The 15006-nt window shown below is 35.7% G+C and overlaps 1 protein-coding gene across 1 annotated transcript; it reads right to left on the reverse strand.

Annotated features, from left to right (window-relative positions):
- Positions 1-6535: 6535 nt before the first annotated feature.
- LOC130981877 (aminopeptidase P1) lies at positions 6536-12815 on the reverse strand. The gene is made up of 16 exons (XM_057905619.1): positions 12576-12815; positions 12412-12475; positions 11947-12086; positions 11311-11595; positions 11036-11158; positions 10347-10664; positions 10152-10238; positions 9913-9980; positions 9561-9627; positions 8537-8671; positions 8307-8387; positions 7824-7878; positions 7649-7753; positions 7441-7512; positions 7167-7291; positions 6536-7025 (listed from the first exon to the last, which is right to left on the reverse strand). The coding sequence occupies exons 1-16, from the start codon at positions 12666-12668 to the stop codon at positions 6864-6866; spliced, it is 1980 nt and encodes a 659-aa protein (XP_057761602.1). The 5' UTR covers positions 12669-12815; the 3' UTR covers positions 6536-6863.
- Positions 12816-15006: the final 2191 nt, after the last annotated feature.

Genomic DNA, 15006 nt, shown 5'->3' on the forward strand with positions numbered 1-15006 from the left:
AGGGCCCAAGAACAATAAGCCCATCACAAAAAAACCTGTGATGGTAGCTAATCTCTCAAAAAGGCCAATGAAATATGGGCATCTCTCCTCAGGTAAGTCTAATAATCAGTTCAAGGGCAATAACACCAAACATCTTTCTCCTTTTCACGAGGGAACAGTGGCAGGAACAAGTGGAAACAAATTAGATACTCCCTTTATTCATTATAATAGAAAGCGTCTAAGGCCACACTCCCTTCAGAACTCACCACAAGATGCGGGAGCTAAGGAGCAGGATGAAAGGAACCAGAAGCTTTTTGAGCCCAATGTTGGAAAGGGAAAGGAAATCGCCGAGGAAAGGGTGCCTGAGCTATAAAGCAGATAGTGTATTTTTTATAAATTTATTGTTTATTGCTTGGATAGTAAAAACAGAAGCATCATAGCATGAAATGTGAGAGGGACATCTAGTAAATTAGCCCGCGTGCACTTTAAGGAAATTATGAAGAATCATCATCCTACCTTCTTTATTGTTATTGAAACTCATATAGTCTTTGATAAGATGAAATCCTTTTTAATAGTGTTGGCATCTCTGAGGTTAGGGGCCAGAGTGGGGGTATCTGGGTTCTGGTACAAGAGTCTTAGAAGGAAAGTAGAATTCTTTATATTACTGAGCATTGTGTCTCCTTCGAAGTGGTAAAGGGGTCTAATGCATGGGTGTGCAGCGCTATTTATGCCCATCCTCAGGTGCAATATAGAAGAACCCTTTGGGAATATCTTGAAAAGTTCTCTACTATTATTTCCTTCCATTGGATTGCTCTTGGAGACTTCAACAAAGTTCTCATCTCAATGGATGTGAAAGGGGGCCTTCAACGCTAACATCTCTCTTGCTTTTGCTACTGCCATGGATAGCTGCGGACTTATGGATATGGGTACGAAGGGAAGGAAGTTTTCTTAGCATAGGAGAGTTAAGGGGGGGTTGAATGTAGCAAAAAAATTGGATAGGGTCTTTCTTAATGAAGATTGACGTCTGCTTTATCCTAAGGCTTTTTGTGAAATTCTTGGAAGGTATCACTCTTATCATTCACCTATCTTGGTCATGTGTAACCCTACTGGTATGAATAAGAGGAAGCAAAACCGTCCTTTTAGATTTCAAGCAACGTGGACCACCCATCCCTTCTTCTGTGAAGTGGTTCACAAGGCTTGGGACTCTGGGTCTCCGAATGTATCCAAAAGCCTGACTGTTGTGAAAAGAGCAAGGTTGCGAGAACCGGACCGGTCAATGAACCGGTGAGGTGACTGATTTACTGGTTCACTGGTTCGACCGGGGTTCAACCGGAGTTCGACCGGTTTAATTAAATATTAAATAAAATTATTAAAAATTTAATATATAATTTTAAATATTTAAATTTCAATAAAATTTAACCTCATAAAATTTAAAATTTAAAATTTAAAATTTTAATTTATAACCTAATAATAAAAAATAACAAACAAATCAGTAATACTAATAACCACTAACCATTGAATTTGCAAACATAATCATAATTTAAATTTGGAACAAACATAATCATAATTTGGAACAAACAAACAGAATTACAAAAACATATGAAATCAAATTACAATAACAAATTAACTCTCAAATTCTAATAAAATAATCAGCATAAATACCCAAGATAAAACCTCAAAATCCAAATATAGACAAGCCAGAGAATTCAAAAGCATCAGAAAATTCATCCACTCAATCACAAAAAATTAAAATTCAGATCCACTTACAATCCACATACACTCAATCCAAATTTAGCAAATCACACCACCAATAACCCTAACTCAGAAAAAAATAGAAAAAAATTGCAACCCAACCATAAAAAAACAGCAACTCAATAATCACAGTAACTCAATCAATAAAATAAACAAACATAAACTGAAGCAAACATAGATTTCAGCAATGCATACTCATAATCCTAAACATTTTCGGTTCCAGAATCATACAAAAACAGAAATTTAGAATCATAAAACTCAGAGACAGGCGAGACAGAGACAGACGAAGTTGTAACAAAATCCAACTGCCGGCGAAGGAGGAACGGCGAGACAGAGACGGGGGAGGAATGGCGAGACAGAGACCAAGATGAGGGAGGAACGAAACTAAACTGTCGAAGAGGGTAGAACGGCAAGACAAAGACAAGGATAGGATTCAAACTGTTAGATCCTCAATCTGCAAGTCCACGACCACGACGTAGAGAAGAGTAGAAGACGGCCACGAGCTTCGACATGCAAGTCCAGAGGCGACGGCGTGGAGAAGAGGAACGACGGACAACGGCTTCAATCTGATACTCTGTCTGTCACTGCGCGCGGTGACAGCACCTTTTAACTGACGAGAAGAGTTCAACGGTGGTAGAAGCGGTGGCTACTGCTTGTGGTGGCTGAGAGAGAGAGAGAGGGAGGTTGTGGGTTACGCCGTTAGGGTTTGCGTGAGGGAGGGGATCTGAGGAGACAGCTTTTATACGTTGAATTTCTTTTTTTTAATAAAATTTTAAAATCGTTAAAAAACCGTTCGGTTTCACCAGTTTACCGGTTTATCACCGGTTCGACCGGTTTTTTGCTAGGCGGTTTTTCATGTCAACCGGATCGGCTAGAGGACCGGTTTTCGATTAACCCGGTTGAATCGGCCGGTCTGGTTCAATTTTTAGAACAATGAAAAAGAGATGCTAAAAAATTTAATTCTGAAGTTTTTTGCAACATCTTTGTTACAAAAAAAGAGCTTGCGCAGAATATTAACAGAGTCCAGATTTTTTTGGAGACTTGTGATGACCTTGGTTTGAGGGAAGAAGAAAAACAACTTCAACAAGAGCTAAATTCTGTCCTCTTAAGAGAGAAGATGTACTGGTACCAAAAATATAGGAAAAATGGGTCAAGTTCGAAGACAGAAATATGAGCTTCTTTCACCTCCAAACCATTGTCAGAAGGAAAAGAAATAAAATCCACAGTCTTATGTTAGAAGATGAAACTTGGTCGAATGATGAGGGTTTCCTGAAAGAGGAAGCTAATAATTTTTCTAGAGACTTTTTTGTTCTAGAGAGGAAGTGGATTTTGGTGGTCTTGACAGGGTTCCCCTGCTGCCGCAGCTTAGTCAAGAGGCTTGCAAGTTTCTCTCTGAACCTGTTTCGATTGAGGAGGTGAGGAGGACTGTTATGGAGATGAACTCCTTCAAAGCACTTGGACCAGATGGCTTCCAAGCTATTTTCTTTAAGAAGTATTGGGACGTAGTTGAAAAGGATGTTTGGAAGATTGTGTGTAAAGCTTTTGCAGGTGAAGTTTTAGAAGCTTCCTTTTTTGAGACTCTTATTGTTCTAATCCTAAAAGTGGACAGGCCGACAATCATAAAAGAATTTAGACCTATAAGCCTATGTAATGTCATATACAAAATTTTAACTAAAGTCCTTGTTAATCATTTTCGCCCTTTCCTTACGGAGGTCGTTGGCCCCCTTCAAGGGGGATCTATCCCAGGGAGAGGAACGAGCGAGAACATCATTATTGCGCAAGACCAAGCCCAAGAAAGGTACTATGGCTTTCAAAATTGATTTGGAGAAGGCATATGATAGGGTAGATTGGAGATTTCTTCAACATACTCATACTAGTTTTGGCTTCCCTCTAAAAATAACTAGCTTAATCATGAGGTGTGTTTGCTCTTCTTCTCTTTCAATCATATGGAATGGTGAGAGGTTACAGAACTTTAATCCACAGAGAGGGCTGAAACAAGGTGACCCTCTATCTCTGTATCTCTTCGTTATGTGTATGGAACGATTGGCGTGCCTTATCTCTTATTATGTTTCTAATGGATCTTGGGTCCCTGTTGCCATCTCCAAAGGGGGACCTAGGATTTTACATCTTATCTTTGCTGACAACCTTCTTCTTTTCTGTATAGCAACAAGGTTGTAGGTTGAAATGGTTATGCAGGTTCTTGATCTCTTTACAAAGGCTTCTGGATTGAAAGTTAATCTGGCCTAGTCTAAGGCCCAATGCTCCAAGAATATCACTCAGCGGAGGAAGGAGGTCTTGTCAAGGTTTTCTCATATTCACTTCACTCAGAACCTAGGCAAATATTTGGGGGTGAACATTGGTCACGATAGAGCGGCAAAAAAATGGTGCAGGAGGTTATTGACAAAGTCCAAGGGAGGCTAGCTAGTTGGAAAGGTAGGCTGCTTAACAAGGCAGGAAGGTTATGTGGAGGTTGTTGGGGCTTTTTATGTTTGAAAAAGTGTGATAAAAGCGTTCAATATCTTGAAAAAGGGCTTTGCGTGGTGCTGTGGTACCTTGGATCAATGGTCTCCTTTGGGTAAGCTTGCGGACTTAATTCCATACGTTCATATAACTGACCTCCACCTTTCTCTAGATGACGTTATTTGCAATGGTCGATGGGATCTTAGCAAGCTCTATTCTCCTCTTCCTCATCATATCATTTCGTCCCTAATCGAGTTGCCTGTTCCTGGTAACAACCATTATGGTCTAGGGTGGGTTTGGCAGCTGCCTCTACAAAGAAGTATTCTTCAAGAAATGGATATCTTTGGTTGGCAAAAAGAAAATTCCAATGGAATGAAAGCGAAGACTGGAATTGGATATGGAAGCCTTTCATTCCAGAGAAGATCAAGTTCTTGTTCTAACTTTCTCCTCACAATGTTGTCCCTACTGGCGCGCTCCGGTTCAAGCGCAAGTTAATACTTAGTGATATTTGTAAGAGGTATGGTGGTCATTTTAAATCAATTATGCACTGTTTTAGAGATTGCAACAGGGCCAAAGCTATTTAGAATATTCTCGACCCTTCGTTCATCGAGACTAGAGGATCATCCGATTTAGCTTCTTGGCTCAAATAGGGCATATCTAGTAAGGACTACTTCTTCGCATCGGGAATATGGTGGATATCGAGGCATCGATATCATGAGGTTTTCAACTTGGATGAAGTTTGGTCCGATAAAAAATATGAGCTTTGATCTTAGAAACCTTTATTACAATCGAATTATCTATTCAGATATTGAAAGGAAATTTAAGTGGGAGCCTCCACCCAATGGCACTTTCAAGGTCAACTGCGATGCTAGTGTTCTTAAGGGAGTCCAGCGAGCTGCTTTTGGTTGTGTTCTGAGGGATGATAGAGGGAGATGGGTGCTGGGCTGTTCAGGTGCTCTTCCTTTCTGATGTGTTTATCATTGTGAGTTGCTGGCTTCTTGGCGGGCTTATGTTAGCCTGGGAAACTAGTTGCACGAGTGTTATTTGTGAGACGGACTCGCTTGATGCTTATCTTGTATTGAGTAATATCACCAGGCACCAGCCACACAACACATGAGGTGAAGGATATTGTGTTAAAACTCCAAGATCTTTTGTCCAAAGACTGGGAGGTCCAGTTCCATCTGATTCGAAGAGAATCTAATGGTGTCGCTGATTGGTTCGCTAAATTTGGAGCAAGAATTGATTCATCTCATGTTTCTTGGATCAAGCCTGGTATAGATTTGGAGCAAATCCTAGTGCAGGAGGCTACTAGTTCTAGCTAGTTTAGCTTGGCTTGTGTTTTTTTTTTTAAATATTTTCAATAAAAAAAATCTACCTGAAAGATACTTCACCAAACACCACGCTAAGAAAAACTTTTTTTTTTGGTAATGTAATGGGGCTAAGCCCAACACAAAAATAAACAAACTAATTAATTTGACTAGTGGTTCTGGAGACCCTCCAATCTTGCTCCATGAGGATTTCTAAATTTGGCTCAGGTTTATCAATGAAAATATATCCAAATGGGTTGTTCAAACTATGCTTAGCCATCCAGTCGGCAAAGGTGTTGCCTCCCTTAAGAATATGCAAAACTCTAACTTCCCATGGTTTCGCTAACTGGTCTTGAACTTTTTTTAGAAAAAAATTGTATTGACTGTGAGATTCTCCTTTCGTGATATGTTGGCAAACTTCTAGGGCATCTGTTTCAACAATAATTTTTCTTATTCCCAAGTCCCAAGCTCTTTGTAAACCGTAAAAAATCTCCCACATCTCCGCTTGAAAAACTTGACTATTGTCAATCTTTGCCTAGAAGCCTGCAACCCACGCTTTTAAAACTGCACCATCAGTATTCAATTTTACCCACCCAATAGGAGGGGGCATCCATGCCTTCCTGGCTTTTGGTTCTATTTATTGTGTATCTTCTTCTTTCATAAGCTTTTCTATAATTATTGAGGAAATTCATAATCACTTCAACAGCGTTTTTGAGTCTTACACAAGGCGGAGAGAAAATCTCAAGATTTCTCCACTTCCATATCATCCAACAAGAGACATAAAACTCATCTATCCACTCAGATGGTGACTTACCAATGGAATTTTGCAAGTTTAATTCAATCCATCCTTGAAAATTGATGTTAAAAAACAGGACTGCAGCAGCGGGGTTGATGAGCTTCACCCAAATAGTTGCAGCTCTTGGACAATCTACGCCAAGGAAAACTAATCATCATTGGTTTTGTTTTTTGTTTTTGTTTTGTTTTTTTAAAGCAGGGAGCACCTATTCAATTTCGAGCCGTCAGGCAACACAAAAGTATTTTCCAATAAAACCTGGTCCACTTTCAGCTGTCGTTTCGACAGTTCACTTCTTTCACTTTAGTACAAGGTTCATCACTGTTCATCACTTTACAGTAATACGTTGATAGTAATATTCTAATAACAAGAAAACAACTAGGCATAAACTGATGACAAGTAGTCACCAAAAGAAAAATTGATGCCAAGGGGATACGCATTCGGAATTTCAATGCTGTACGAGTTTTAAGGAACAGCTACCTCAACAGGGCATCAAATAGTAGTTGTAATGTGTGGAAACTAAGGACAGTGCAGATATTGAAGTCGTTGACATTCCCAGCTCAGAACAAAGCTCACACAGCTACCGGTTCAGTGGCTTTCTGTAGCCATGCATTTTCAGCGACATCCAAATATGGTGCCAGAATATCTCTACATTTCGAGTGATACGAGTTCAACCAACTTATCTCGTCAGGCATTAGAAGGTTCAGGTCAATCAACTTCGTCTGGTATGGTGCCTGCACAAGAGAAAACACTCGTAAATAACATATGAATGGGAACCGTCCAATTTTGAATACAATTGTATATCAACAGCTCAGAAATATGCCTTGTAGTAAAAAAGAAGCATCTCAAAGCCAAACACTGGAATTGAGACATACCCAGGTAATGTGTTCAAATGACAAGTACCCTTTATCACCAAAATTGAATTTTGTATCAGCTTCATTGACAATGAGCACATTCTCCAATCTTATTCCAAAATTTCCATCTTCGTAATAACCAGGTTCTGGAAAAAATAAATTACTTTACACTACTAGAAATGCATTTATATAGAATCAAATAGTTGTAATTCCATCTTCATAATACAAAACTAGTAAATAAGAATGGGAAAAAGCATGTCGTAATTCCAATCGTGCAGCCTGTTAGGATACTAACCATCTGTAACAGTCATGGAAGATTGAAGTGGTACATTTCGAGCCTGTGGTCTGAAACTGATTAAATGAGGTCCTGCATAATTTATAAGATACTATTACTTTGGATTTTAATTTGTAAGAGTGTGGGGAAAAAATCGAAAGAGGAAAGAGGAAAAAATGAATACAGAAGAGCAATATGCAATATAAAAACAGTGATAGTTCTTCATTACCTTCATGAACATTCAGGTAGGACCCAATTCCATGTCCAGTACCATGCCGGTAATCAAGACCATCCTTCCACAGTGGGACTCTAGCAAGAATATCAAGAGCATGACCTGAAAGCATGAAGAAAGGGAAGTATTAGCTAGATTCACAAACATGAAGCTGAGACTAGTTCAGTTATACCGTTTGTTCCATTAGGAAATCTAGCATTTCCAAGAGCAATGTGACCCTTAAGGACCTGCATGAAATTCAGCAAACCGACCAACTTTTCATATCAGTTCATAAGATAGAAGAAAATAGGGAACTTAGAAGATAACTGAATAGAGTTAACGTAGGGTCCGGGGAAGGGTTGTCAGGCTAACAGTGTCAACAATACCGAAGCCTTGTCTTTTCACTAGATTTTTTTTTTTAAAAAAAGGCAGTCCGGTGCACAAACATCCCGCATTAACGTAGGGTCCGGGGAGGGCCGCACCCAAAATTAGAAATTAATAAAGCATTTTCCCTTCCAATAATCCTAACAGCAGAAAATAATTTCAAAACTTGTTCCCCAAATAAAAAAACCCACTTCCCTCTAAGTGAAAATAATTTGATATTAAATTATTCATGGTATAGGTTTCAAACTATGTAACTCACAGAAACGGCAAGTAAAGCTGTAAAGGTACATACTGCTGTATAACATGCTTTCTCATGTGCTGAAGGTTTCCCAAAATGAACAGTTCGTGTAATATCGGTTGTTCCATCTAGATACTTCAAAAAGACAGAAACAGAACTTCTTGTCAATATAGAGAGATATGGAGATTAAAACAATGAAGAATAGATATTAACTAATAATATGATATACATGGCACACTTTAGCAAATGTCTATTCTGCAAACTGTTCAAAATATTGGACAAACCTGAGCTCCAGAATCAACTAGATAAATTTTGTCTGGATCAAGTTCAGCACATGTCTCTGCCTGTGGAGAATAGTGAATGATAGCTGCATTTGAGCCAACTGAGGAAATAGTAGGGAAACTCAATCCTCTGAAATGCTGAAAGCATGAAAATAGCAAAACAGGGAAAAATATTAGTGTAACATCAAAATGTGCTTCCATTTGATACGATTTCAGTTTCATTTTATCATACTTTAGGGACCACACTGATGGGGGCAAATAAAATGGACTTGAAGAATAGTTGAATTGTTGAAAGCAATTTATGTACCGAACATTTGAGAACTTACTATCATATCTGACTGCATATAGCATGAAAGTTTGTGCTTTTAGAGGGGTCAAATTATTGAGGGAAAAAAAGGCCGTTTCTTTGCTAAAAACTTGATTGAATACAGATGCATGAATCTAGATGCCCATATAAACGCTACCATGTGTATTTAAGAGAGAATGCCAGTCTTTATTTTGTCAAAAGAGTTACTACAATGTAACCTTTCTGATAATTGTAAAAAGAAACATATTCCACTCAAACAGCACCATGAGGAATAAAGCTAGATATGGTTAAAAGCATGCCAGTCTTTAGCCAATCCTAGGAAATACAACGGTGTAACCTTTTGCTACTTTTTTTTTTTCTAAAAAGAAAAAAAAAAAAAAACTCTTTCCGTAGCACCATGAAGAAATAAAACTAGATACAGGTTAAACGTTTTTCTCTTCCTAATGTCCAAATGAAAGTCATATATGCTAGTTAAAACAATATTTCCACCTACAGTACAGGTGGTGCTGTGTCTTGCAATAAAATTCTTTTGGATTAAAGAAAGCTTTTTTTTTCAGGAAAATAGTTAAAAAATTAAATAGAGAGTCTTGTAAATCAAATTGTATGGACTGAGAAGCTAAAACTTTTGGTATCTCCACAATTGACTTCTTTTAAATAAAATATAAATTTTTGCTAAAAAGTATCGTCCAAATAAATACTATATTGCTTAGATGACTCCACCTCTTTTGATGCTCGAAAACCTTCAAGTTTGTCACTTGCAGTCACCTCAGTCAATTTCAAGGACTCCCTGGAACGTTCAAAAAGTTCTATAAGTATATTATATAAAATTCACCTTTTGACAGATGCATCTCAAGCTCACTACTCTAAGACATCCCAACACGTGAACATCTTCAGTATTTAACAAAGAATTACCATTTAACAAAAGTAAAGTCAAATAAATCTTGTTTATTTCACAGAAAATGTTCTGGTGAGGAGTATGTTAATTTTCAAAAAGGGAGGTGTTTCATATTGTCAACAAATAAAACTAAGCATGTCTGTGCTCAAGACATTTTGAATTTTGGAGGATACTTACGATCCTTTTTCTTTTTTCACAGAATTACCCTCTAAAAAGTAACCAGACGCTCCATAAATTTCCTGCATCTGCACATTCAACCAAGTTTTTTCAGTCATTATTTGACACTGCAGAACTTGGTGTATGTATTTGTGGATACAGAAGAAGAATTATAATAGCTTAGACAAGAGAAACTTAAATATAAATTATCCTGATCCAAAGCATAAATGATATCCAGATACACAGATCCAAATGCAAACCTTCTTATCTAGCCAGACAAGATATTGCACAACAGCCGCGCCATCCCGAACATGCGCCTTTCTTAATCCATCCAACTCCACTGGGTTCTACAAGTATTGTGGAAATAAAAATAAGCTAGACTTCACTTGATAATATTAATATTAGTAACCTATCCAAGTACAATCATTTTCATTGTAAGGCTGTAAGTTAACAACCTTCAAAGCTTTTGCAAGGGCCAAAGGCGACTGCTGTAGAATAACTGTCTGAGAGTTCAATTTTGAATACAGTGCATAACAGCATGTTCCTGGATCAACCCATACAAAATCATTACTATGTTCTTCAGCTAGATGTTCACCATTTACTCCCTTGTTGAGCTCATTGTGAGTCTTTTCTGCTTCCTTTGTAACTGCAGCTAGAGAACCTTTGGCAGTAGACAGAGCATCAAGCTCATCAGTTGCGAGCAATGCTGCATCAGAGCTCACGGCTGTATAGTCTCGAATTCCAATTCCATTCTCCTCTAGATGAGTTTTTACCTGGCAAAAAAATACTACTACTAAGTTTCTATATACATATCTTCCTTCCAAATATCAGGATAGACCAAAATACTGCTCTGTTGACAGATATTTCTTATCTTCATAAGTAAAATAAACTTCGATCTAATTTGACCATAAAATAAATGTTTCCAACGGTTGACTATTAATGACCAGTACTGAAAATACTGAAATCTGAAACCCTATCATTCTTGTAAGATTAATATACATAAATAGGGGGAAACAAATCCTATGATAAACGTTCTTAATAAACTGTTATTAGTAACTTAACATGATTGTATAGGAATTTATATTTCCTGCCAGTAGAAAACAGTGCGAAACATTCAAAGCTGACAAGACATTAGTCAAACTACCTCAACAGATACTTTTTCCTTGTTGACATAAAGGAAAGCAGAATTAGTTGTAACAATAGCAAATGCATGAACAACAGGACAGTATGCCACATCACTTCCACGGATATTGTATAACCAGGCAACCTGCATTGTAACCGGAATCGTAAATAACATGGATAATGAAGATAGTGATATTGAAAATGCTGAACATGTGACGCAAAAATATCCTCAAACTCAAAACTTGAGTTAGGGAAGAGCAAAAAAATAAGGACGATAGATTAAGATAATACACTCACTTCATCAAGAGCTGTGAAAATGATGCCACGGGCTCGCTCTTGCGCAAGCCTTTTTCTCAAGTCTTGCAACTTATCTGCAACAGAGCGACCTGCAAATTCCAATGGATGTACAATAACAGCATTAATCTGTTCTGGAGGTCGCTTTGCCCATACTTCATCTACCAAATTTTTTGTCGTTTGAACCAGCTTCTGATGTTTTTCAGCAAAAGCACGTTCCCATCTTTGGGCAGTATCAACCGAAATGCACCATGGATCAACCCCAATAGATGCATCTTTAGGCAAGTTCTAGTGAAAAAGAAACAACTCATCAGTATATACATCTGATGACATAAAATGGAAGGAATAACAAACTGATTACTAAAACCAAATCATGGATGAGACAAGACTAATCGAGTGCTATAGTGCGTACAGGACTATATGCTCTGTCAGCTCTCCCTAAGCAAGGAGAAGCTAGTTGTGGACAACATATCGAAAATGCCATGATGTAGACACAGTTTCAATCTTGACCCAAGTCATAACATTATGCTTCGGGATGCCAAAGACAGAGAGAACCACAAAAAAATATAATCTGCTATCTCATTTTGTCTTTTTTCAATCATTTACATCAAAGGATTCTCTTAAAAAATTGGTACTTACATCAGCCATCCAAACATCCACAGCAGGATCTTCGCCAATGCGCATTAGCTTCCATTGATCACTAAGCTGTTGCTCTGCCTGCAAAAAATATCGTCCATCCGTCCACAAGAGTGCTTCTTTCGTCGTTATAAGTGCCAAACCTGAATGTAATTTTAATGGAAAACAATACAAAATTTGACTTAACTAATTTTGTCAGATTTGAAATACAATAGGAAAATTCAATAGCGGCATAGCAAAATCACACAAGAAGAGCTGAGATAGAGAGCTTCAACCACAGAATAATCCAAGTCTATCTTACTTATTACAGGGATGAAATTGTCACACGATGTTAATTGAAATTTCCAAACTACAGAAACAAAATCCTGATTCGATCTAAACTAATCGCCACATAAGAATAAACTAAGAAATCAAACGAAAACGCATAAAGTAAATTTTGATTTGATTGCTCTGTAGATTGATACTGACCAGCACTTCCACTGAAGCCGGAAACGAACTCGCGGCGCTTATCTCTTGCAGATACATATTCACTCTGCAGAAACAGAGAGAACAATCATCAGATGAAGGACGAAGGAATTTGAAACGGAAGAAGCTGAAAATCTTCGATCTAAAGTGAAAGGGAAATGAATTACCTGGTGATAATCTTCGGAAGGAACAACTAAGGCATCAAGAGAAGGGGAGTGAGAAGACATCAATGACCTCAAAGCAGAGAGTGTGTCTTCCATTTTCTTCTACTTCGCTAATTTTTCTCAATCACAGTTTAGCTTAGCCTCCAAAACAAGTTCGGTTCTCAGCGACGCATTTATATATTATAGTGACACTGAGCCGCACCTCGAAGCGAGGTCCACGACGGATTCAGATTCCTATCTTTCCTATTTCCTCCGAAATTTTAATTTTGTAATGCATTATTTATTTATTTATTAAAAAGCATGCACTTTTTATTCTAAGAATAGGGGGAGGAAAAATAATTAACTTTAATCATTTTCTTTGTCTGGTTTATAGAAGTTGCGGACTAAGGATGTATTTGGTAACCACGTTTAAAGGAAAAAAATACGTTAGAGCTTCTTGAAAGCTTCACTTTTTTGTTTGGCTAATTTTTTTCTCTACAAATACATAAGTAATTTTATTCATAAAATCACGTTTACAAGAAGCAATAATTTCTAGTTTCTCTGTTGCATTAACGTATTTTTTCAATACTTTCAATATTTATTTTTCTTTTACCAACTTTATCCTTTATACATATTATTGTATTATTTATAGAATTCTTATCATTCTTTTCTATATGAACTCTTTTTTTATTATTTATTATTTATATTTTTTATTAATTTTTTTATTTGACATTATCTATTTTTACATTTATAATTTTTGTGTATTGTATTTATTATTATTTTTTTATAATAGAATTTATTGATCCCATTAGGTAAAATAAATTAAATAAAAAATTAATCATAAATAATAATAGTTAAAAATTATAATGTACTAAAAAAGAATACTAAAAATATTAAAAATATACTATATAAAAAACTTATAAAAAAATATAAAAAAATTAAACATGTATAAAAAAATAATATTATAATTTAATGTCATATCTTTTTAAATAATTATCTATCTAAAAATGATTTTAACTAATATTATCCAAATAATATTTATTTTATCAAAATCAATTTTAATAAAAAGTTGTCAAACATAAATTATATTGACACAAATTTACTTTTATCCAAAATTAATTCTATAAAATCACTTTTATTCAAATTCCAATTTGGCTAACCACAATCCAAACACACACTAAGTTAGTTTCCTTGACGCTTTTGATTTTTGGTGTGGGAGAGAGAAAGGTGTATATCAATATGGTGTGAGCAGAGGAGTGTTTTATTTGGCTATGGGATGACACAAATCGGATGCACCGATTTGTTTGCATTGTTTTGTTTTTTTAAACAAACAATCACAAATCGGACAGTCCGACTTGTGATTTCGAAAATAAAAAAAATTTAATGTTAAAATCGGACCATCCAATTTTTATTTTAACAAATAAAAAAAATAAAAAATATAAATCGTACCATCCGATTTGGAGTTTAATTTTTCCTTTAAGCAAATCGGACCCTTCGAGTTGTAATTTATTTTTTTCATCAAACAAATCGGACCGTCCGATTTGAATAAAACACCATATGAAAAAAAAACACCTAATTTTTCAATAATAATGTATTACACATCTATTTAACCAATATAAAAAAAAATTAGCCTTTCCTTGAGCTGTGAACAGATTGGAGTTTTAGGAGTTTTAGGGGACTTGCTTGCAGACTTGAGGTTCATGAAAAAATATTAGCATTAAAAATCTTGCGCCTATCAAAATTAAGCACGTCTTCAAAAGAAAGTATTGTTGCCACCCGAATTAGTAATATCTTAATGGGTAACAATGGGACAGCTAGCTTATTCTCATAATATTATCGAAAACCTATTAAAAGAGAAAATAAGTATTGAGCTGCACGTCAAAAGAAAGAAAAATTGTTTCTAGATACAATAGTATTAGAGGACAGCACATTTTATAAAATATAATTATTAATTAGTTATTATTAATAAATATATAAAATTATATTTATTAGTAAAAAATTACACACTTTTTTTATTAATTAAATACTAATTAAATTTTAAAAATACTAGTTCCTAAAACTTTTTCTTTTAGATATATACACATACTAATAAATAATTCAGTAGATATATTAATAAGTTAGCCAAAGTGGGTCCTGAGGCTGAGAGACCTCTTGAACTTGATATCTTTGATAATCTCCAGTGGTAAACACCCAATTCAGTCATTTATCCTTTTTTTTGGAAAGATAAAGTGATTTTTATTCAAAAAAATATATTAACAAAATTATTTTGAGACAATATAGTTATTCTATTAAAAAATTATTAAATAATAACAAAAATTAATATTATAAAATTTTTATTTATAATTTATAGAAAATTTAAATTCTTCACAATGTTTTTTTCTACAATAGAATCAATTATTATTATCATTATTACTATTTTCTCATTATTATCATTATAATTTCTATTTTTATTATT

This window comes from Arachis stenosperma, chromosome 5 (assembly GCF_014773155.1).
Source record: "Arachis stenosperma cultivar V10309 chromosome 5, arast.V10309.gnm1.PFL2, whole genome shotgun sequence".
Classification (NCBI taxonomy): Eukaryota; Viridiplantae; Streptophyta; class Magnoliopsida; order Fabales; family Fabaceae; genus Arachis; species Arachis stenosperma.